The 23,042-nt window shown below is 46.0% G+C and overlaps 1 protein-coding gene across 1 annotated transcript in view; it reads left to right on the top strand.

The window, feature by feature from the left end:
- Positions 1 to 23,042, top strand: part of ISM1 (isthmin 1) — a 29,853-nt gene that overhangs the window by 723 nt on the left and 6,088 nt on the right. The window contains exons 2-4 of the mRNA XM_007450198.1: positions 9,313 to 9,577; positions 17,579 to 17,722; positions 21,526 to 21,615. Coding sequence (XP_007450260.1) covers positions 9,313 to 9,577; positions 17,579 to 17,722; positions 21,526 to 21,615 — 499 coding nt within the window. The remainder of the gene's footprint in view (positions 1 to 9,312; positions 9,578 to 17,578; positions 17,723 to 21,525; positions 21,616 to 23,042) is intronic.

Raw genomic sequence — 23,042 nt, 5'->3', positions numbered from 1 at the left:
AAAAAAAAAAAAAAAAAAAAAAAAAAGAAAGAAATGTGAAAACAAAACAAAATAATATGCCTTGAAATTGATGAAATATGTTAGCTATAGGGAAAGGCCAATCAGACACATGAGTAGATGAGGCAGATCATAGAGTGTGATTTCTAAGATGCTCAGGAAGACACTGTCTCTCAAATGCCTCTCTAGCTTGCCTTAGACACCAGAAATTCCTTTAGGCGCTGACAACACTTCAGTTGCTCCAAAGTGTAAATGACTGATAAAAAATGTTTGATAAGAGGAAAGGAGGTGATAACAGAAGTTTCTAGGAGAGAGAGGAATACATATCACTAAGATGAGCTGGGATGACGCTGAAGGAAATGGGAGGTTAGGAAAGAGGTACCTGGAACTGAAAATAAGAACTCTCATCTGCACTGAAATAGCACATTTTACTTTACAAAGTAAAGGTGGATCCGATTTGACTCTCCCAATACCCTTATGGAGCCCACGTCATCCCTCCAATATTATCAATAATGCAACTGACTCTCAGGAAGTTCCCATTTGGTTTGCCCAAGTCCACATGGCTAGTAAATCCAGTCTCTCAGGCTCCCAAGAATACTCACCCTACCATTTCATGTTTCAAAAACAAACTCCTCATTTTGAATTTTGCTTGTGTCTCCCACTGTTTCTTCCCAGAGACGGTACCCATGGCGTCCGAGGGCAGCTCGTCCCCCTGGGCAGCCTGGCCCTGTGCAGCCCGAGTCCTCAGGTGCCTGCTTCCATACTTTTAAGTTTATCCTCAACTCCTTTCACTGGAGGAAGGGCAGCTTGTCCTTATTCTTTCTCTGCATCAACTTCCAATTAGCTTCCATGGCAGAAAGTTCCTGAACCTGACCTTGGAACAATTGATCCATAATTAGGTTAGTGGTCTCTCTCGCAAGACTAACGCTGTCTGTGTGACACCCTTTTAGATCAGATTTCCTTGGCCAGAGTTGTTTTGCTCCTAACACCAATGTTGTTATGACTACTGAATGTCCCTGAGAATACACCTCAATGCCGTGTTAGCTTCTGGGAAGTTAAGAAATGCAAGGTGTATGGGGGCTTCCCTGGTGGCGCAGTGGTTGAGAGTCTGCCTGCCGATGCAGGGGACATGGGTTCGTGCCCCGGTCCGGGAAGATCCCACATGCCGCGGAGCGGCTGGGCCCGTGAGCCATGGCCGCTGAGCCTGCGCGTCCGGAGCCTGTGCTCCGCAACGGGAGAAGCCACAACAGTGAGAGGCCCCGCGTACCGCAAAAAAAAAAAAAAAAAAAAGAAATGCAAGGTGTTCTCCCTCCAGGAAATGACGTAGGTGTAAAGATCCCGGCTACCACCCAAGACAGTGCCAGAAGGATTGTGGAGACAGAGGCAGAAAAAGCGCTGAGTTCCATGGAGGACAGACCTGAATAGATGGGATATTTGGGAAGATTAGGGCAGGGCAGCGTTGAGGGTACATAAGTGAAAGATGTTTCGGAGGTCACTCTTTGACAACCCATGTGCTGAAATCACTGCATGGACCAATTAATATTTCCAATAAGTCTTGGACTGTTCTAGTTGATTAATGGGGAAAACAGACCTTTCGATCCACTGCCCTCTCTCTGGGAACTGGTCACATGGCTCTCTGATAAAGAACAAAGGATCCACTTGGGGGAGGTGCAGACTGGCAAAAAAAGGTACAGACATCTCCTTACTGTTGCTCAAAGAGGCTCCCCATCACGCCTTCATTGACAGGAAGTGATTTTTCCTTGTTGATAGATTTTACTGTTCTAGGACTAAACCACCCTTATCCCAAGGATGCTTAGATCATGCCCACAACAATTTTAGGTTTGCTGTAGCTTGCATTTTTTTTTCGGAGATGGGCAATGTCGCTGTGGGGCTTAATGCTGAGGACTGAGCTATTAATATAATCGATTTAAGAGTTACTAATATAAACTTACAAGAAAAGACCTGGATGCAGGGGACTGGAAGGCTGCAGTCCCCTCATTAGAAATTTACTAAGTGCATGGAGCTCCACCTAGAACCGAATTTCTAACAAAATTTCTCAGGATCCCCTTTCTCTCTCCCAGATAAATCCATCCATCAGCAAGTCCTCAGACCCCACTTGGGCCTTTTTAAAACATTAACCTGACTGTCAGGGAAGAACAGTGGGGCAAAAGTGGTTGGGATCCTCAGATCTGGGGAACCCAAATGACTTCCATAAAAAGAAGAGGGCAGCCATGAAGCGATGGATTTGTGCATGAGCTCAGTAAAACCCCCGAGCTCGCAATACATTTTTCATCAGAATAAGCTGTGTTTTTTAGCCAGACGCGAAGTAAAGAGTGCTTTGGAACAGTTCCGCTGGGCTTCCTGAGGGATGAGAGGGTGGTTGGAGTTTATGGGTGCGGAGAGAACTATAAAGTGAGACAATGGAACAGAGGATAAATGGAGGATGAGTTACGAGATCACCACACTTGAGACTCTCCAACAAAGCCTCTTGGACTTTGATAAAACGCAGCTTCCCCTTGTGCCGTCACAAGGATGGCAGCGGAGATGGGACAAATGGAAATCATTCGTCCTTGTTCCCTCTGAGCCCACAGTCACCTGTTTGTATAGACTTCTAACAGGTGCAAAGGAATCCCCACTTTGTCTTCACTCTGTCTCAGCACTGCCCCAGCACATACAAGAAGTTTGCCTCCAGGAGCAGCTTCAGAAAGGGATGCTTTGTAGCACAAGGCGGGAAGGGGACCAGGCGACTCCTATGAGGTCCCTATATGTTTCTTGAGTTACCCTTTGGACAGAAGAAATCACTATACCTCCCAAGAGTGTAGGTTTCCCCGTAGCTCCAAATATCAGGGTTTCTGGCAAAATGGACCCGAAACAAATGAGGCTTCAACCCAGATGCCATCAGAATCAAAGACCAGGCCAGTGCTGTCCTGTTGCCCGCCGGCCAGTTGGGTCATCCAATTTCTGCCTTGCACAAGCCCTGTGTCTGTTAACCTTCTGCAGGCAGTCAGCGGGGTGAGGTAGGGCAGCCTCTGTTTTATTGATCTCATTGATGATGGAACACTGAACTGCATTCCTGTCCTTTCTCTTTCTGGAAAATTATGAAGGGGGAGTGTTAGTGATGCAGAAAGATGCTCAAAGAAAGACTGATGCAGCTGCTACCCCTGGGAGCCCCAGCCCTAGGTCTGAGTGTGAGTGTGTGTGAGGGCACGTACATACACACGAACTCACACACACACACACACACACACACACACACACACACACATGCAGCACTGGCCGCTGTAGCCTCATGCCCCACTGCACTTGAGTAAACCAGCTCCCCGGTGGTCCTTTAAAAGATGAGGTGCTTTCTAAAAGGGGTGATGGTTTTCACGTTGTCAGCCCTCGCCCCTTCCTCAGAGCTCTGGTCTTTTGTTGAAATCCACTGGTTTGACACAGGGCCGATTCAGCCAAGCAGACAGTCCCACCGGTCACCCCGGGCCATCCAGGCATTGTCTCTCCCTGGGGAGTGGACTGAAAACAGGTGAAGGCATATCAGTGGGTCGGCTTCCCCTGCCGGGACCCCTGGCCTGGTCTCCCCCCATCCCCTGGCAACCTGCCCCTCACCCCCACTTAGGCAGCCCTCACTGGAGCCAGGAGCTACCCAGGAATCTGATACCCATCTCTCTGAACCTCCCCCCAGCCCCCCTGTGTCTGCAAGCATTTCCCACGCTCCAAGGCTGGGGTCTGCTGTGCCCCCCTGCCAAACCGCCCACACCTTTCCAAAGTGACAATGCTGAGCTCTTGGGCCTCTTGACTTTTAGGAAGGGAAATCCTTTAAACAGCTTTTTACCTTCTTTGTGTCTTGTAATAGTCTTAGTTTTAATGTCTATTTTTTCTGATATGAGAACTGCTACTCCAGCTTTCTTTTGATTTCCATTTACATGGAATATCTTTTTCCCTCCCCTCACTTTCAGTCTGTATGTGTCCCTAGGTCTGAAGTGGCACTGGTTTGACACAGGGCCGATTCAGCCAAGCAGACAGTCCCACCGGTCACCCCGGGCCATCCAGGCATTGTCTCTCCCTGGGGAGTGGACTGAAAACAGGTGAAGGCATATCAGTGGGTCGGCTTCCCCTGCCGGGACCCCTGGCCTGGTCTCCCCCCATCCCCTGGCAACCTGCCCCTCACCCCCACTTAGGCAGCCCTCACTGGAGCCAGGAGCTACCCAGGAATCTGATACCCATCTCTCTGAACCTCCCCCCAGCCCCCCTGTGTCTGCAAGCATTTCCCACGCTCCAAGGCTGGGGTCTGCTGTGCCCCCCTGCCAAACCGCCCACACCTTTCCAAAGTGACAATGCTGAGCTCTTGGGCCTCTTGACTTTTAGGAAGGGAAATCCTTTAAAAAGCCCAGCTTTTTAGAGCTTTTTTTTTTTTTTTTTTTAACCCCTGAAGCCAGGTGGCCTCTGTCCCATGTGGATTGGGCTCTCCATTTTAAGACTGGCTTCAGGCTGTGGAAGTGAGTGAGGGGGAAAAAAAAAAAAACAATGCACAAAAGAGAAAGAAATAGCCTCAAACTCCTGAACCCAATCTCCATATTAAATTTAAAACAAAACTAGAAGTTGGGGTTTTGGCAACGAATAAATAAATAAATAAATCACTCAGGAAAGAAAGTAAATCTCCCAGGAGAAGTTCAACTTGAACCTCAGTATCCTTGGCTAAGTTTCTGGTCTGCAGCTGATGGTCAGATAGCAAAGACAAAAATCTCTAAAATAAACTCATTATTAGGCTCACTGCATCAATTCATGACCACAGTGGCTATTCACCACCAAATAGTTCTCTTTTCTGGGTCAATCTGAGATCTGTATTCATTTCAACCAATGTATTTATTTCTTTTCTTCCATTGAGGGAGACACAAAAATAGTCATCGAAAGGCCTTTTTTTCCCCTCGCACAGACTTATTTACACGGCCGTAGACCTCTTGATACAATCAGATGAGTTGGCCAGGGCTGCAGGTGTTGTACGTGCTTCTACTTCTGATTTCCCCTCCTCCGTTTTTCCTAAAATCCTTTTAGAATGGCAGGCCTGGCCAAGTAAGAACCAAGAAATCTCTGAGCCCAAGAGATGGGCCCACACACTCCAGGGGACAAGCCGGTATTGTTCAGACTCTTATGGAGGCCCTGCAGTCCCTGTCATGAGCTAGAGTCCACCAACCTGCCCTTGGGCTCTGGTACCACTGTTTTGTTGACCAGGCTTGGCCTCTATGGCTGCATGCAGGTTACTCGACCTCTCTATGTCTCAATTTCCTTGTCTATACGATGGGAATGATGACACAGCCTGTGAGTAGTACCTCTGCAGTACAATACTCTGTAGTAGTAGGATTGTTGTGAGGATTAAATGAAATCATCCACATGAAGCACTCAGCACAGAGACAGGAATATGGGAAGATTCCCCAGACTGGTGGATGCTGGTTGGTGATGTCAGTGAGCATGAAGATGACAGAGGAAACGTATAAAATAATTAAGAATCATGAATTTTGAGTCCAGCTCTCCACCTTCCTTGCTGTTCACCTCAGGAACGTGAATTCTCTAGGCCAGTTTCTATGCCTGAAATGTGGGTTTAACTTCTGTACAACAAGCAGTGATATTTGAACGAGCATATGCTGCAACTCTCAAAGCATTAGCCACACTTACTGGAGCTGCCAGAGTTGTTTTTAGAGCATCAGTGGGTCTGAGAGGGAGGGATTATATATCTACTTAGTCCTTTGTGTTCTTTCTTCGGCAATTGTCAGGGAAGAAGGGGTACATAATCGGGGGTCTAGCCCTTTGCTGGAGACTGTCGTCCTGTCCCCGGATGCTCTGTGCTTTTGAAGAATCATTTCACTTCCCAGGCCTCATTTTCCTCTCTGGGAAATAAATACGAACCCAAATCTGCCTAGTCACCATAGCTCTCAAGGCTTAGAGGACCAAGTTAGAAGCTTCTAGAAGATTCTCCTGAGTTCAGAAAGTCAAGGCTTCTGTATTCCCAGTGTCATTAGTTTATTATCAGTTAGACTAAGAATTGTGTTAGTTTCCCAGTGGAAAGTGCTTTTCAGAGCAAGAGCAAAGAGTTTGTTTCTAATAAATGTTTAAAACTCTCAAGAGAAAGAAAGAAACAGGTAATATTACAAAGCATTTTATCCTCCTTTCCTAATTTTGGATGGAATTCTCCGAATTGGCACCTATTCTAGACTCTCTTTCTTAGAGCTGACAAGATTCTGCCAGAAGTTGGAGTTGGGTCTTTTGGAAAAGTTCTCTTTCTTTTACTATCTTGATTCATGGTACAGAAAAGTCCAGAAGAAACCAATGTACTACAGATGCTTCAATTCTGTGTATTAAGGATGCAAAAGAATGGTAAGATCTATCAGCTTGGAAATCTGCTGTGCTCACTACCACACCTTCAGCTCATCACACTTATTATTGTTCAAGACATTTTTAGGAACAGATTCTTTGATGCTAAAGAACATGTAAATATAATAAGAGCAACAGGAAACATAGAACTAATCCGCACCATTCGAGAAGTCATGATCGTGCTCATTAAGTCTTTTTAATTGGATGCCTATGAAATTTCAGGCTCAAGATTACATTTCTTCATTTGATGTCTGTATGAGGTTTCCATATTCTTAACTGCAGGGAAGGGTGGATCCTAAGTTTTGTGTGTTTTTTATTTTGTGTGTGTGTGTGTGTGTTTTAATTCAGTTGGAGCAGTGGCTAAAAATGAAAGGGGAAAAAGAAACCTCTAAACTGATGAGATTTAGTCATCAATATAGTTTTTGGAGTAAATTCATATTTTGCTACTCATTGCCTGGCCAGGCAACAAATCTGTTTTGTTTGGATCTGAGCAGTAGTTTGCGGGGGGAAAAAAAGTCATATTGACGGTAATAGCTTAAAACATGAAATTGTTTTGATTCCCAGCTTGGAGAAATTGCAGGGCACGTTTTGTTTAGGCAATCCCTTTGACTCCAGTCTGGATACAAATGGAATACCAAAACTGTCCAGCCCATTCCCCCTTATCTCCTACCCAGAGTCTGATTTCATTACCATAATTGCAGGCTTGCCTGGCTCTTGGCAGCTTCTCCCCTCCAGAACCCTTAATAGCCTTGCAGACGATTGTTGCGGCTCAGTTGTTCTGTCTGCAGGCACAGGGGGCCTGGACTGCAGAGGAGAAAGGTTGTCTTCAAAGGCTCGGCATCACCGCATCACTGCCCAGCTCAGGTCTGCGCAGCCCAGCTGTGTATTTCTTCCGCATTGCCCTTACAGCGTTGCGTGTGGGTCCAGGTCCCCGTCCATTTTCAACAACCATCCCTTCAGCAAACAGCAATGATACAAGGCAAATGATGTAATTCTTTCTTTTCTTTTTTCTTTTCGGGGGTTACTAAATGTCCCATAATTATTTACAAATATGCAAGGGATGCTTATGAGACTGGGGTAATGGTGGTGGCATGGAAGCAAGCCAGTGGTGCCCTTCTAGGCATCCCACACCAGAAGAAGAGATGCACTCGGCCTGCCACAGCCCAAGTATACTCTGGGATGGAAGGCCACACCCTTAACTTTGTGTCTGGACCACACAAGGCCACAGCCCAGGCCCACCATGAGCTGGGCAACTTCTTTAAAATGTCAAAGCAAGTAGAATTCAAACCTTCCCATTCCTAAGACAAAAGGAAGGGTCTGTTTGTCTCAGGGATTGGCACGACCCGGTGCAATGTGGCAGAGTATGTCAGCAAATCGCTCAGATGTCCGGTTAGGGCAAAACTGGAAAAGCATCTGCCCAATACATCTTGCGCTGATTACTTGGAGCGCATGTTTCTGATTCATTTGCACATAACTCATCCAGGGGGTGTTGCAAGAGCTATGCGATGGCCAAAGGAACCCAAGGAGTCTTTTATTATGTTTTTTAAACAAGTTTCTCTATGTTGATTGTCTCTCGAAGCCAAGAAGCTGCATTCCTTCAGCCCCGTGACTTCCAAACTAGGCTCCATAAATCCAAGAGCAAGTTCTGACCTTGACTCTGGAACTATCTGCTCTGACCCTGAGGGTCGGTTAAGGAGTGTGTGCTGGGTCTGGACTAGGGATGAGTGAAAAGCTGTGACATCCTGGACCTTAAGGACCTTGTGCTCACATCTCTACACGACTTGTGGCATCCAGCCCCCACCAGCATCAGTGGCCTCTTTGCTCACTTGGTCACAGGAGGGGACACTACCTCGGTGACTGACTTTTTGAGAGGCAGTACGGCAAAGTCGGTAAGAGCATGGGCTCTGGAGCTCGACTACCCATGGCTGCCAGTTACTAGCTCTGTGACCTTAGGCAAGTTGTTAACTTCTCTGTGTGCCAGTTTCCCTGTCTATAAAAAGCTGTCTAGCAACCACCCCAAAACTTAATAGCTTAAAGCAACAACCACTGGATTGCTCACGGTCCTATGGGTCAGGAGTTTGAGCAGGGCTCAGCCAGGAGAGCTCATCTCCGTTCCACGTGGTATCAGCTAGGATGACCCATCTGGGCTGGAGGATCCAAAATGACCCCACACACAAGACCGGGGCCTCAGAGCTGGCCAGTGACTGAGAGGACTCTTTTTTCTCCTCTATGTGCCCTGCCTCTTCACGTGGTGGCTCTGTGAGCAGTGGTCTAGGCTGGGCTTCTGTACATAATGGTAGGAACATGCCAAGAGAATGAAAATGGAAATTGCAAGACCTCATAAGGCTTGTCACATTGTCACACCTAACACATTCTACTGGATACAGTGAGTCACAAGGCCAGCCCAGACTGAAAAGGAGGGGAGACGAACTCCACCTCTTGATGAGAGGTGTGGCACACACATACCAGAATGGGAGGAATTGCCGGGGACATCTTTGGAGATCAGCAGCCACAAGGGCCAATCAATAGAACCAACCTTATAAGGCTGTTCTGAGGATTAAATAAATTAATATATGTAGAGCCTTTAAAACAGTCCCTGGTGCAGAGTTAGTACTCAGTAAGTGTTCCGTTTTATTATAATTATTCTTGTGCCACTTCAAGAACATACACAGTACATGTTTACTCCTTGAATTAAAGGCTTCCCAGCAACACAGTCGTCAGTAAATCAGGGACCCTAGTGATGCATTGCCTCCTCCCAACCCGAGGCCCGTGTGCATCCGTTCCTTTGGGCGTCCCTGGAGGTTTTCCATTCTATGTCACCGTGCAGCCTCAGCTTTCCTTTGTGAGGGATGCACATTTCCCTCCGTTCTCTCAGACTGTCTTCCAAGGGTCACCCGGCTTAGAGGCTGTTGACTCCTCATTGACCCTGGCCTGTTCTGAATTCTTCAGGTCACCATAGAGGTGGTGGACGGCCCTGACTCTGAAGCAGATAAAGATCAGCATCCGGAGAATAAGCCCAGCTGGTCAGTCCCATCCCCCGACTGGCGGGCCTGGTGGCAGAGGTCCTTGTCCTTGGCAAGGGCCAACGGCGGGGACCAGGACTACAAGTACGACAGTACCTCAGACGACAGCAACTTCCTCACCCCCCCTGGGGGGTGGGACCGTCCGGCCCCAGGCCACCGGACTTTTGAATCCAAAGAGCAGCCAGAATATGGTGAGTCTACCACCCAGTAATATAAAATTGGTGCGGAGAATAAATGAGATGATGAGGCCCAGCGGACGTGGAGCCAAACAAAACCCCGTTTACAGTGTGTGGCTTTGGGTCTTCAGTGAGGCAGACCTCATACAGACTCTGTCCACAGAAGCCCCAAGAGGCCCCCAAAGCCACATTTTTCTGGAAAGACTATAATTTTAAAATAATACCAATTATCCTAGGAGAGAATTCTTTTTTTTCAGTTAGGGGTCTTAGAGGTTCTGCCTTATTTTTCTCCAAAATTTTCTTTTCTTTTTTTCCAAAATGACAGAATCACCAAGTTCACTTCCTCATATGTTTGACTGTAAAAATTCATACTAAAAATCAATTTAGTAAAAGAGATGTACACTGCTGTCTCCTTTGACCAGGCAACTGTGTTATGTTTATCGTAGGCAGTGGAGTGGCCCCTGGAAACCCTCATGGACATGTATTTCACGAGTTGTCAAAGCGAGGCCACCCACCAATAAATTTCAAGACCCCAAACTGGGACTTATAGTTTCCCCTGCTTTTAGAGTAGGATAGCTGAGGTAACAAGCAATTTCTAAGTTCAATGACTTAAAATCATGAAAGTTCTTTTCTCACTTAAGCTGGGATGGGAGAGAGGGTCGGGGGAATTCTGCTCCACTGTCATTCAGGGACCCAGGCTCCTTCCATCTTGAAGCTCCACCAACTGTGAGGGCCTGCAAATTATCCACTGGATGCTCTGCATCTGGCTGGCAGACAGTAGAGGGATAGAGCCTAGAAAAGGCACACACGCTCTTAACCCCCTCAGCCTGGAGATGACACACATCACATCTGCTCAAATTCTATCGGCAAGACCTCATCATATGGCCCCACATAGATGCAAGGGAGGCTGGGAAATGTTTTTTGTGTGTCCTAGATAAAGAGGAAGCAGATTCAGAAAGCATCTGGCCAGGCTTCAGGAGGAATCAGGCAATGTGCCTTGTGTTATAATGAGAGTATTTGATATCTTACAAATGCATCCACCATCGTGATGTTCTTGTGGTTCAGCCTCAGCAGACTTAAGCTAACACTCTATGAGGATGACTTGTCTAGCACCATTTGCATTCTCACCCTTACCCCCATTTTTCAGCAGAAAGACCAGTTGTATATTGGAGAGTCGTTTCTACCTGCTAATAGATGATCCTAGGCAACTTCCAAAAGAGTAAGACCATTTTTTTCCCAGCCACATCATTTAGTTGTTCAACTGACATTGAACACGTCTTATGCTCATCACTGTGCTAGGTGCTGGGAATCCAAAAGTGATTAAGACACAGCCCTTCCCTAAAGAGCATCTCACCTATCTATGGACAAAAGGAGAAAAGTTAACTGATAGAGCAAAGGGTGCCACAGCAGAGATATACATCAAATGCTAGGGGAGCAGAAAGAGAGCTCCCAGACCCCAGCCAATCAGGAGGCTTGTAAAACCTTCTCCTTTCCCAGAAGAAGTCCAATTTATTTTCCAAGACAAAGGATTGGGAACAGTAGCCAACCTTTCTACAGCTCCTGCCTTTCACAGTTCCTCTTCATAGCGGCTCTCACAGATTAGCTCATTTAATCAGCTCACTGAGGCAGGGACCCATTTTACAGATGGGGAAACTGAAGCCTGGAGAAGTTAAGCAACTTTGACCTCAAGGGTCAAGACCTAGGATCCATCTCAGACTGTCTGGGTCCAGAGTCTGTCCTCTTAACTACTATGTTATTCTGCCTCTCTGGAAAAATAAATAAATAGCACATCTTTTAGGACAGCAAAATGTATTTAGAAAGGGACAGTTAGATTGGAAGATAGGAATGGGAGGAAAAGGTCAGGGTGGAACTGACCCTGGGCTCAGGACTGAAGCTGAACCTGTCTGCCCCAACCACATGGAAGAAGGTCTCTCTGAGTGGGGCTCAGACCCTGGACCTCAGAATCCCTCCTTTGCCTGTTAAAATTTAACACCCATCTTGGGCCCCAGCCCCTTCCCTATATACCAATGGTTTTCCAGGTGTGGCTCCCAAGCCAGTTGATCGGCATCACCCAAGACCATGATAGAAATGCAAATTTTTCAGACCCCACTCCAGGTCTACTGAATCAGACTCTCTGGGGTGGGTCTCAAAAATCTGTTTGAACAAGCCCTCCAGCAGGCTCTGATCTGGAACACTGGGGTCCAAAGCACCAGTGTTTCTTAGTATGGTTGTTCATACTCACCTAGGCAATTTTTTAAAAATCCCGATGGCTGGACTTCTCTCTAGATCAATTACCTTGGGATCTCTGGGGGTGAGGCCCAAGCATCAGTGTTTTTTAAAGCTCTGTGGGTGACTCCAATGTGCAGTCCAGGCCAAGGGTCACTGCTGTCCTTCTACTGAACCAGAATGTGCAGGAGTGAGACCTGGGGTCTTTCTTGGCTTCTTTGTTTATTTCTTTTATCAACCAAGGTCACCAGGTGATTCTCATGCTTACTAAAGTTTGAAGACCCCCTCTTAGAAACAACTTTTTCATCTAAAGCTTTTACAGAATGTATTCTGCCAAATGTATGAACGTTAAGAATACTCCCTCCATTTCAGTCTTGAGGGTAGAATTTGCTTCTGCTGGGGCAGTTACTGTGGCTACCAGAGCCACCTTCACCCCAGCTTTCTAGATCTATAATACCTGGGGAGTGAGTGCCCTGCATCTGGATCTTACAGCATCCCTGGGTCATGGGGAAACTCCCATCTTTGATGATTTTAGAGTCTCTTTTAGTAACGTCACCGTCATTAGACTAGACGTCAGGATTGCTACTTTATAAAGAAAATCTTGTGCCTTATGATACCTCTAAAGCAGTGCTTCTCAGACTTTTTTGTGCACACAAATCACCTGGGGCTCTTGGTAAAGGCAGCTTCTGAAGCCGTAGATGCCGGAAAGGGCCCTGGTGAAGCTGACACTGCTGGGCCTCGGACCACACTTTTAGAAGCGGGACCATAGGTGTGTAGCTTACACACTACAGTAACTCAGTAGCATTTGCAACATGGATGAATAATTACTGCTTCTCAGTCTGACTCACAGGGAACATGTGATTTCCAGAATTCTTTACAGCATCAGATGAGCTCAGTCCTCTTTTATTTCAATCAACAAGAAAGTATAGAGCAATTTCTAAGTATTTATCCCTGTGTCGGGTGCTGTGGAGGATACAAGGAGAGAATATACAGCCCAGGAAGGTGAGGTCCATGCAGTGGCAAAGCAGGGCGCATCACTGAACCTGAGGACTTGCTGCCTCGTCTGAGACCAGTACAATTGCCACAGGAACTGGGCTTAGTGGAAGATGTCTATCTCAAATATTTGAAGGTAGGATTTTTAATAAGAATGTAAATGTCTGTGGCCAAAGAGTATTTCAAAAAATCCTAGATGAATAAGTAGAACATAACAGCATCTGTAGAATAAATTATAAAATACACAACAGAAGATAGTTAGACCGAATTTGTGATTGAGTCTGCTCAACTTTAGACCGTATGTGTTTGAGATACTTAAGGTATCATCCAGGGCAAAGGAAGAGTCCAAATAAATATTTTTCTTTCAAATAGTAGTATACCATTCCCCAGATTGCTCTGAATAACCTGCATAATGAAATCAGATGGACACAGCTTAGTGTGGGCTGGGACTCAGTCCTTTGCAATTCTCTGACGGGTCATGGTCTTATTTTAATAGATCCCACAGTGATTTTTTGCAAGGGTTTTTCTTTGTAACGTTAAATTATGGCCACATAAGTGAGTATCTTAAGGAAGGGCTGCTGGGGCCGGAATCAAAGTTGCTGGAATATCAGGATATAGAACAGGATATGGCCAGAGCAGGCAGATCTCAGATCTACTCCCAGCTCTGCCAAGTTTGAGCTGTGTGACCTTAATCAAGTACCTTAACCTCTGTGACTCAGTTTCCTTATCCATAAAAGGAGAGTGTTTCTACCTACCTTGCAGGATTGTTATAGGAGTTCGATCAGGGTGTGTTGACAGAGGAGCTGGTTAAGACAGGCCCTCAATAACTGGCAGCCACTATTATCTAGGATTAGGGTAGAGGCTTTCCAGTGGCCGAGCCAAGACCCAAGTCACTTCAGTTGCCCAAACACTATAACTGGCCCACAGAACTCTAGTGCCCTGAAAGTATATAATGACCACTTTAAAATTTCAAACAACATCCCTGTAACCCGGTCCTCAGCCCACTGCCCTGTGGATTGTTCTCTGCCCTCACCAAGCTCTTTGATGTCACAGATGGGGGCTGTCCAAGCACGACGGAAATGTTCACAGGGACTGTTTTCTGCTGTCTTTGTTGTCATCTTTGTAACTACTGCTGCTCAAGTGCATCTTCTGCTCTGAGTGATGCCCTGGTAGGTGAGCCAATGAGAACAGGCTTATTTTATTATAGCAGAAAGGAATACTGCCCTCAAAGCTTTGTCCCCCAGTCAGAAATTCCCTTTCTCTCCTGCAAACACATTAAACAAATAGAAATCCCCACGAGGAGGGGCTTGGATGGGGTGTTCGTCGGGGGCTGTATGCTACAGACACTTCCAGAGAAAGGGCTGGCGTGCCCACTTTTCCCCAAGAGGTTGTTTCACTTCGTTGCTAGCCCAATAGAAATGCTCAGCCACATGGCTGTATACGTGTTCTGTGCCTGACTTTGGGGGACCAGTATTTTAAAATGTTTGGAAAATAAATGACTTTGTGAGCATTTAAAATAAAGACATGGCCTTTTCTGTGTTTCTTGTGCTAGGGGTTTGTTGCATTTCTTGGATCTGTGGGTCTACAGTTTCCATTATATTTGGGAAATTTGGGGCCATTATTTCTTCAAATATTTTTTTCTATTCCCCCCACTTCCACCCCTGCCCTCCCACTTTGGGGACTATAAGTACATGTGTATTTGTCCGGACGCGCAGGCTCAGCGGCCATGGCTCATGGGCCCAGCCGCTCCGCGGCATGTGGGATCCTCCTGAACCGGGGCACGAACCCATATCCCCTGCATCGGCAGGCGGACTCTCAACCACTGCGCCACCAGGGAAGCCCTGCTCTGTTCATTTTAATCCATCTTTTTCTCCCTGTTTCATTTTGGATAGTTTCTATCGTTATGTCTTAAAGTTTACCAATCTTTTTTTTTTTTTTGCCGTGTTGAATCTGCCATTAATCCTATCCATTAAAAAAAAAAGACAAAACTCAGGTTTAGTAGTTTTTAATCTCATTAAATGTGATTTGGATCTTTAAAAAGAAAAAATTTTAATAAATAAATAAAATAAAGACATGGAGACAGCCACTTAGTGAAGTAATAAATCTGTCATGGTTCCAGGGTCTGCTAGCCATCCAGAGAGCATAGCATAGGGAGGGTTGTTATAGTGTTTTTGTGACAGTTAGCTCTTGCTGCTTTAGAAACCGCCACTAAAACTTAGTGGCTTAAAAGAACAAATGTCTTCTCTCTCAAGAGTCTGAAGATTGTCTGGACTGTTGTTCTGCCCAGGGCTGGCTTGGCTGGGGCTGCATGGTTTAGCATGGCTTCATTCACAATGATGGGGTCCCAGCTGGACAGCGGCGGGTGCTGGGATGATATCTGGGCCTCTCTCCTTCTGGTCCCTCACCCTCCAGGACGCTAGTCCAGGCTCTTCATGTGGTGGTGGAAGACTTCTCTACAGTGAGAAGGCAAGCCCTAATGCACAAGCGCTTTTCTAGCCTCTGTTTGCATTATATTTGCTATTTTCTCACTGGCCAGAGCAAGTCACATGGCCCAGACTAGGGTTGGTGTGAAAAGGTAGCAACCAAGGGGGTGGATACAGGGAGAATTACGGAAGTCATTTTTCACATCATCAGACACAGTATTAGCATTCAGTAATTCAGATGCAAGAAACCAAAACAAGACATTACCTCTGGCAGAGATTCCAAAATGGTGTGTTTAATGCTAAAATCTCAAAGTTCAGGGATGATATTTCCCAAAATTATTGCAACAGGGAGGAAAGGTCGCCAGAAATTTCTAGATGGTTGAGGCCCCGTTGCTTCTGCTGAGCCAAGCAGGACAACCTCTTGGCATCATTGGATCATGTCTTAGGCCGGTACCCACCCCACCGGTGACAGGGACTCTACCTGTGTGATTTAATCAGCTTCTTATGAGTGCCCCCTTTTTATGAGTCTAAAAACAGTACCATCTTTACTGGTGATTTTTTGGTGTGGTGGTTGTTCCCTTTAACAAAATCTGGTACGGGTGATTCACACAGGAGGCGCTGAGTGTGTTCACGTGCGCGTATAACCCGCTACACATGGATACACCGGCTGACAGGAGTGCTATCCTGTGATTGTTCCAGGCACATCCCTCGTGTTCTCAGAGAGTTTACCAAGAGGTCTGGGAGGGAGTAGCCACGGCCCCCTCCTCAGCGGTCTGTCCAGTTCCACTGCGTTGATGCCCAGGAGGAGCATGGGAGAGACGGAGGCAGCTGATGGGGGGAAGCAGGCCCACCTCCCTCACACAAGGCAGTAGTTTCAAACATCTGCTTGTCCCTGTGGTTGGAAAACCATGTCTTACAAAGAAATCAAAGTTTGGAAAAATCCCTTTTGGGAAGTGGGGAGAAACAGATGGGGCCCCTGGGAGCAGGTGAGGTGTGAGCAGACTCTTGGCTCTGGGTTAGGAAAGAGGACCAGGAATCCCCCCACCAACTTTGCATGATGGGCTGAGACTCGGCAGCCCTGGGTTTGCCTGAGCGGCGTTCCGAGTGATCACCCTGTAAACGACGGCCTGGGAACCTGGCACGGGGCCCAAGGTTCAGGTAGAAACATGTGTGGACTGCATTCTTGCCAGACCTAAGTAATAACGATCACCGCGACCTGTTCTGAGCAGAGTGGACCCCTTCCCTGCGATGCACATGTCTGGGGCTCTGTGCTTGGCCCTGGCAGAGGCCCCAAGTCTGGAGGAAAATTTGGATAAAGCAGGAAAAAGTAGTTCAGAGGGGAGTTGCTGCAGAAAGGGTCAAGCTTTAGAGATCAAGGATTTAGCACTAGGGCCCCAGCTTTCCTTCCTCTTACCCTTATGACCTTGAATGGGTCACCCAAGCACTCCAGGACTTAGTTTCCTTACTTTTAAAAAGAGGAAGTTAGTCTAGATAACATACCAACCTCTCTCATGGGTCTCACATTCCCAGGCCCCCCTAGTCTGGTCCACTTCTCCTTTTTCCATACCACTCATCGATTTCTGATATATTGTATAATTTACTCATTTTTTTGTGTTTATTGATTATTGTCTGAATTTTCTCACAAAAATATTAGTACCACAGGGCAGAGATCTTTGAAAGCTTTATTTAATGATATATCTCACATACCCTGATTTGTGCCTGGCACATAATAGGGGCTCAGTATTTGTTGAATGGATGTTGAGTGATGACCTCAAGGACCACTTCTAGCTTTACCATTATGTATCAGTTATCTACTGCTGCATAACAAACCATTCCAAAATTTGGTGACTAAAACATCAGCAGTGTATTATTTCTCATGATTCTGTGGCTTAGGAGTTCAGGTGGGGCCCCACTGGGCATCTCTTCTACTGCCAATGGCATCAGCTGTCCACTGAGAAGTGCCTGGAAGGTCCAAGAAGGCTTCATTCCCATGTGTAGTGTTTTGGGGGCCCTTCATGTGACTCCTCTCTTTGTGTGTGAAGGAACTGATGGTGGTCATTTTGGAAAATCCCTACCATATTATTCCATGGCTCCATAGTCTGTGAATGTACACATTCTCAACAAGCACTTACTGGGCACCTTCTAGGGGGCAGGCCCTGGCCATGTGCCCAAAACCTCAGACGGAGGAGTCCCTACCATTACTAAGCTAATCCCTAAAATGAACCCTGGAGCCATAGGCTTTCGACTCCAGCTGGCATCTGGCCCCCTCTAACAGTGGGAGCGTCAGAAATGGACAGCTGGCTGGCAGTTCAATGGGGGAGATTTGGGGACTCCTTGGCGAAGGCTGGTGACCACCTCCCTGGTTCTGTTCCAGATTCCACAGACGGTGAGGGAGACTGGAGTCTCTGGTCTGTTTGCAGCGTCACCTGTGGGAACGGCAACCAGAAACGGACCAGGTCTTGTGGCTACGCGTGCACTGCAACCGAATCTAGGACGTGTGACCGTCCAAACTGCCCAGGTGGGTTTATGCAGGGGTGTGGCTCCACATTAAAGGGCAGCTTTATTTTATTTTATTTTTTTATCTTTTTATACAGTTTTTAAGGGTTACACTCCATTTACAGTTATTACAAAATATTAGCTATATTCCGCATGTTGTATACAATATAACCCTGTAGCTTAGCTTATACCCAATAGTTTGTACCTACCACCCCCTCAACCCCTATATTGCCCCTCCCACTGGTAACTGCTAATTTATTCTCTATATCTGTGAGTCTGGGGAAGCTTTTAGTTTATATTTAAAAACTTATAGAAATTGACTTCCTACAGGGCAACTATTTTCCTAAGAATTCTGACTGGACTGGGACAAGAGACGAGTAATGAGCTTAGTGGATGAAAAGATGGATTTTCTGAGCCTTATACACAATTGCAGTAACTGTGACTTAGAAGACAATGCCACCATGTACTTAATTTAAAGGAGGGATTCTGGTTACTTTGAGCCTTTGATGTGGGGTGGGTTGTACCTTGAAGAGACACATGAAGACAGGTGTTCATGGTCTAATAAGGAAGCCAGGACCAGAGGCTTAATGGCCATCTACAGAAAAACCATGTGTTAGCCTGAGAGTTGCTGAAGGCTCCAGAGGGAGCAGACTGGGGCAACTTGGCCGTTACGTATCACTTTAAACTGCATTGTCAGTGTTTTGAAAACTTAACTAATTACAAACTTGGTGAGAGGCCATATTGGGGTGAAAAATCATTGTGTCTATAGCAGTAGTTATCAAACCACGGCCCACGTCAGTATGGCCCACACATTTGTAAAGGATTATGAAGATGGAGGAAGAGGAGGAAGAATATGCAACCAAGACCGTTTGTGAAATGAGCTTATTTACAAAACAAAAATAGACTCGGAGACATAGAAAGCAAACTTACAGTTACCAACAGGGAGGGATAAATTAGGAATTTGGCATTAACAGATACAGACTACTATATATAAAGAGATAAACAACAAGGACCTACTGTATAGCATAGGGAATTATATTCAGTATCTTGTAATAACCTATAATGGAAAATTATATATATATATATATATATATATATATATATATACACCTGTAGGTATATATCTGAATCACTTTGTTATGCATCTGAAACTAACACAACATTGTGAATCAACTATACTTCAATAACAAAAGACCATATGTGAACCACAAAGCCTAAAATAGTTACTTTCTGACCCTTTACATAAAAGTTTATCAACTCCTGGTCTATAGTTTTCCATCTACCATGTGTTCCCCATGGTCAGGTAGAAAACCAGCCTAAAATACTATCTCGGGCTCTTCCAAGAAATCACACGCTCCAAGTGGCTTCCTCCGAAAGAAATTTCAGAGGCAGAACATTCGAACCCCACACCCCAGACTCCCTTTTTCTACCCCTAGAAACTCTGTTCTAAATCTCTCAGGCTGAGATTTGGAACAAAAAAGTGGAAGAGCAAAGGGATTTCTGCGGAGAGAGAAGATCAGATTGGCAATGTGTGTGATAGCAAAGGGGTGTGTGCAGAAAACAGGGCTGATGGTATGAGAAGAGGCATTTCTAGCCCCCGTCAGCCATGCAGGTGGATTTCCAAAAGTGGAACAACCATCAGGATGCTTGTCCTGATCTTTCCCGTGTTCATCATAATGAAGCTGAGTTAACAGTCCGGTGGGATGGGGTTTGGATGGGTAGAAAGCAATAAATAATAATAATATGAGAAGGGAGAGGAGGAGGAAGGCAGGAAGAAGATGATGATGAAGATAAGATGAAACCAAAGAAAATGAAGATGAAGATGAAGATTGGGAAGATGAAGAAGGGAGAAAGATGATAACAAGGTTCATGAAAAGTAGGACTTTTTGAGTATTTAAGTATCAAGCAAATTCCTAAGGTCTTTGCACGTGTTACTTCATCTAATCCTCACAGTAACCTCATGAACTAGCTATTGATGATGGTACTCATTTGGCAGCTGTGGAAACTGGGACACACAGGCTAACTTGCCTAGAGTCAAAGAGGCAGCAAGTGGTCCAGCTGGGATTTGAATCCAGGCAGTCTGATTCCAGAATCCGTGTTCTTAACCGTTAGACTCTTACACCTCTGTCAAGGGGAAGGGTATCGGGCTCAGCCACACGTGAATACAGACAGCATTTAATGTCAGGGCTTGAGCGGGCTTGCTTGCTGCTTTGCCTCCCAGAGCTGGCACCCAGACGTAAAACAGTAGACCTAGATATCTTAATAGCAGGTATCTTCCCTGCTGCCATTTTGAATGCTTCCTTCTCGTTTTCTCTCACTACTGAGAGCAGCGTGGCCAGCAGCCCTGTTCATACATTTTCTTCTCATCTGAACTTGCCCTCCTTCCATCCTTTCTGCCCTTCTGTTCTTGACTCTTGCAGCTTTTCAGGGCTCCCTTGAACATGAAGGATCTCCTTTTGCAGGATCTCTTTCCTTTTTTGGTGTCTTGATTCTCAGCTCTACTGGAAAAACTCATGGGACAGGCCGTCTCCCTGGCCTGACAGTGATTACACTGTAAAAGTTTGTCCCTTAGGCTGACCACACAAGTTCTAGGGGCCTCACATAAAACCAGAGAAAGCCCCTTAAAGGAAATCAACTCATGCTTAGCAAGACAGTCAAGGTTCTCCAACAAATAGCACGTTCCACTGCTCCTCTCTCTCCTGACTGGCCCCATCTGCAGGAGATTCCTGTTTGCAAAGGAAGCCTGGGTGGGGGTGGTCATTTGAGGAAGGGAGAGAGCCAGGAAGTTTGAGGCAAGCTAGGTTCAGTTGCTCAGAGCAAGTAATAACAAGCCCAGGTTATTCTTTTTTTTTCAACGTTGAATTTGGGGTTTTTAAAAAAATTTATTTCATTCAAGTATAGTTGATTTACAATGCTGTGTTAACTTCTGCTGTACAGCAAAGTGACTCAGTTATACACATTCTTTTTCATATTCTTTTCCATTATGGTTTATCACAGGATATTGAATATAGTTCCCTGTGCTACACAGCAAGACCTTGCTGTTTATCCATTCTATATACAATAGTTTGCATTTGCTAATCCCAAACTCCCAATTCATCGCTCCCCCAGCTTATTCTTTTTGAAACATCATCAGCAATGCTAAAAGTCCCAGCATATGAGAGATCTGGTCTTTAGCTACAGACTGCTGTATCCTCAAAATGAACTAGACAAATGTTCAAGGGGAAAATGTCAGCCAACACTTACCACTTGGTACTCTATGTGCTTTCTTTACACATAACTCATTTAATTCATTCAGCACTATGAGGTGGGTCATTGGTCCTCCCCATTTACGGATGTGAAAACTGAGTCACACAGATGTTCCAGGGCTTGCCCAAGGTCACACAGCTAGTAGTGATTTGGGCCCAGTGAGTCAGTCCTTAAGACTGGTGTTGACCACGAGACAAGTTGTTAACCACTACGCTCCACAGCCTGTAGTTTAGTTTGCCATCCTGACACCTCTAGATAGACAGCCATCCTGATGCGTGTCCCGCACCATCCAAAATCCCATTCCTAGGCCCAAGGAATGAGTTCCTTAGGCACATTCAGGCACATTTGGATCTGATTTCATGCTGCAAATGGTATCTGGAGTTTTAATATATTTTATGCTCTATACCTACTGTTTACTGTTTCCTCTGTTGGCAAGTTTCTGCCCATGAGTAGTAATGAATACAAAAAAGGCTTTATTCAAGTGTATTTGTTTTTTTTATTTGCCAGTGGGGCGGGGGTGTGTGGGGTGGAGGGCTTTTTCCATGTAACTCGGGAAAATGAGCTCCTGTCTGTGTTTAGGAATCGAGGACACCTTCAGGACAGCTGCCACTGAAGTGAGTCTGCTTGCGGGAAGTGAAGAGTTTAATGCCACCAAACTGTTCGAAGTTGGTAAGGAAAGGTTTTTTTTTATTTGTGCTTTTCCATCCAAATATTGATCTAGCATTTTGGAGATTCCTTCTGCCTTTGCTGTGCCATCCTTGGATCCCTTTAAATGTTTCGTTTTCCTCTTACGGGGTCCAATTTTCTCAGCATACTTCTTGCTCGCTGAATATACACCAAGCAAGAGAGTGCAGCCGCCCCATTCCTCCTGCACCAGATGGAGCCCAGCAGCCCTGCTGTATCTGCCCCGCCAGCCACGCAGCATCCGTAGCACGTGGGTGGGGCACCCTGCCCCTAGCTTGGGATCCATCCACACTCGGGCCTTGAGCCTCAGGGCATCTCTTCTCCCAACTTTCACCCAGTGTCCCCAGTAAAATCAAGAAATGGTGATGTCAGTTTTCCAGCAGAAGGGCGGGGGGAGGAAGGAAGAGAACGAGAACTTTCTCAACATTATGCCTCCCCCATCTCACTCCCCGCCATGTGAATCTTTCGTAACCCTTTGGTACACCCTGCTACTCATCTGCTCGAAAATGCTAGCTCAAGTACACTGAACGTGGACCAAACAAAATTGAAAGTGTCTGTTCAGCAAGGGGAAAGCTTGCTGAATAAAAATAGCTCCACATGCTTCTGGATGTAATTCTATATTACAGAACGATAAGACTCCTTCTGCCCCATTTCTTTTTGCCACTCCCCCAAAACCCTTTCCTCACCTCTTCACTCTGCCCTCCTCAGCCACCCTGGAGTCAGTTTGGAAATTCTGTTGCCCGGGGTTTCCATCACAGTCCTTCACATGCAACCAAAATGTTAGCAGAAGCCTTCTGCACACACAATGCATTTGACAAAAAAAAAAAAAAAAAAAAAAATAAAAAACAAAACGGTATATTTAGCCATAAAATAATTAAAAAAAAAAAAAAAAAAAAAAAAAAATTAAAGACTACATGCGGGAATTTTGCATAAAATGATAAAACAACAAGATGGGCTTTTGGGGAAGAGAGCATCTCAGACCTCCCCATATCTCACCCCACAGGCAGGCAGCTATTTGCCCTTTCACAGGGGATGGGACCAGCTGCACCCAATGGGCAGCTGAGAACACACAGGGATGAGGGGGGATGGTGGGTCAGACAGGTTCTGGGCAGGAACAGACAAGGCTCACACGCAGATCAGGTAATAGAGGAGCATTTGATGAGGGCCTTTTGGCAAAGGTGTGAGCAGGTAGATGGAAACCAAGGGCTTGTACAGAACCCTGGGGCTGGCAAGCGTGGGGAGCCCTTACCACCCACTGGCCTGAAGGGACCAGGGGAAGGAGTGGTTCCCAGAGCCACTGTGTAGAGAGGGCTGCCTGACAGCACTTCCAGCTCCCAGAAGGAAGCAGCCAACTTGTAACAGTGAGGGAGGAGCCTTGGGAACAATACCCTGAATTCACTCCTCCCTCCCTC

This window comes from Lipotes vexillifer, unplaced genomic scaffold (genome assembly GCF_000442215.2).
Source record: "Lipotes vexillifer unplaced genomic scaffold, Lipotes_vexillifer_v1.1 scaffold137, whole genome shotgun sequence".
Classification (NCBI taxonomy): Eukaryota; Metazoa; Chordata; class Mammalia; order Artiodactyla; family Lipotidae; genus Lipotes; species Lipotes vexillifer.
Note: the sequence above shows the minus strand (reverse complement) of the source record. Positions and strands in the feature narration are given on the sequence as shown.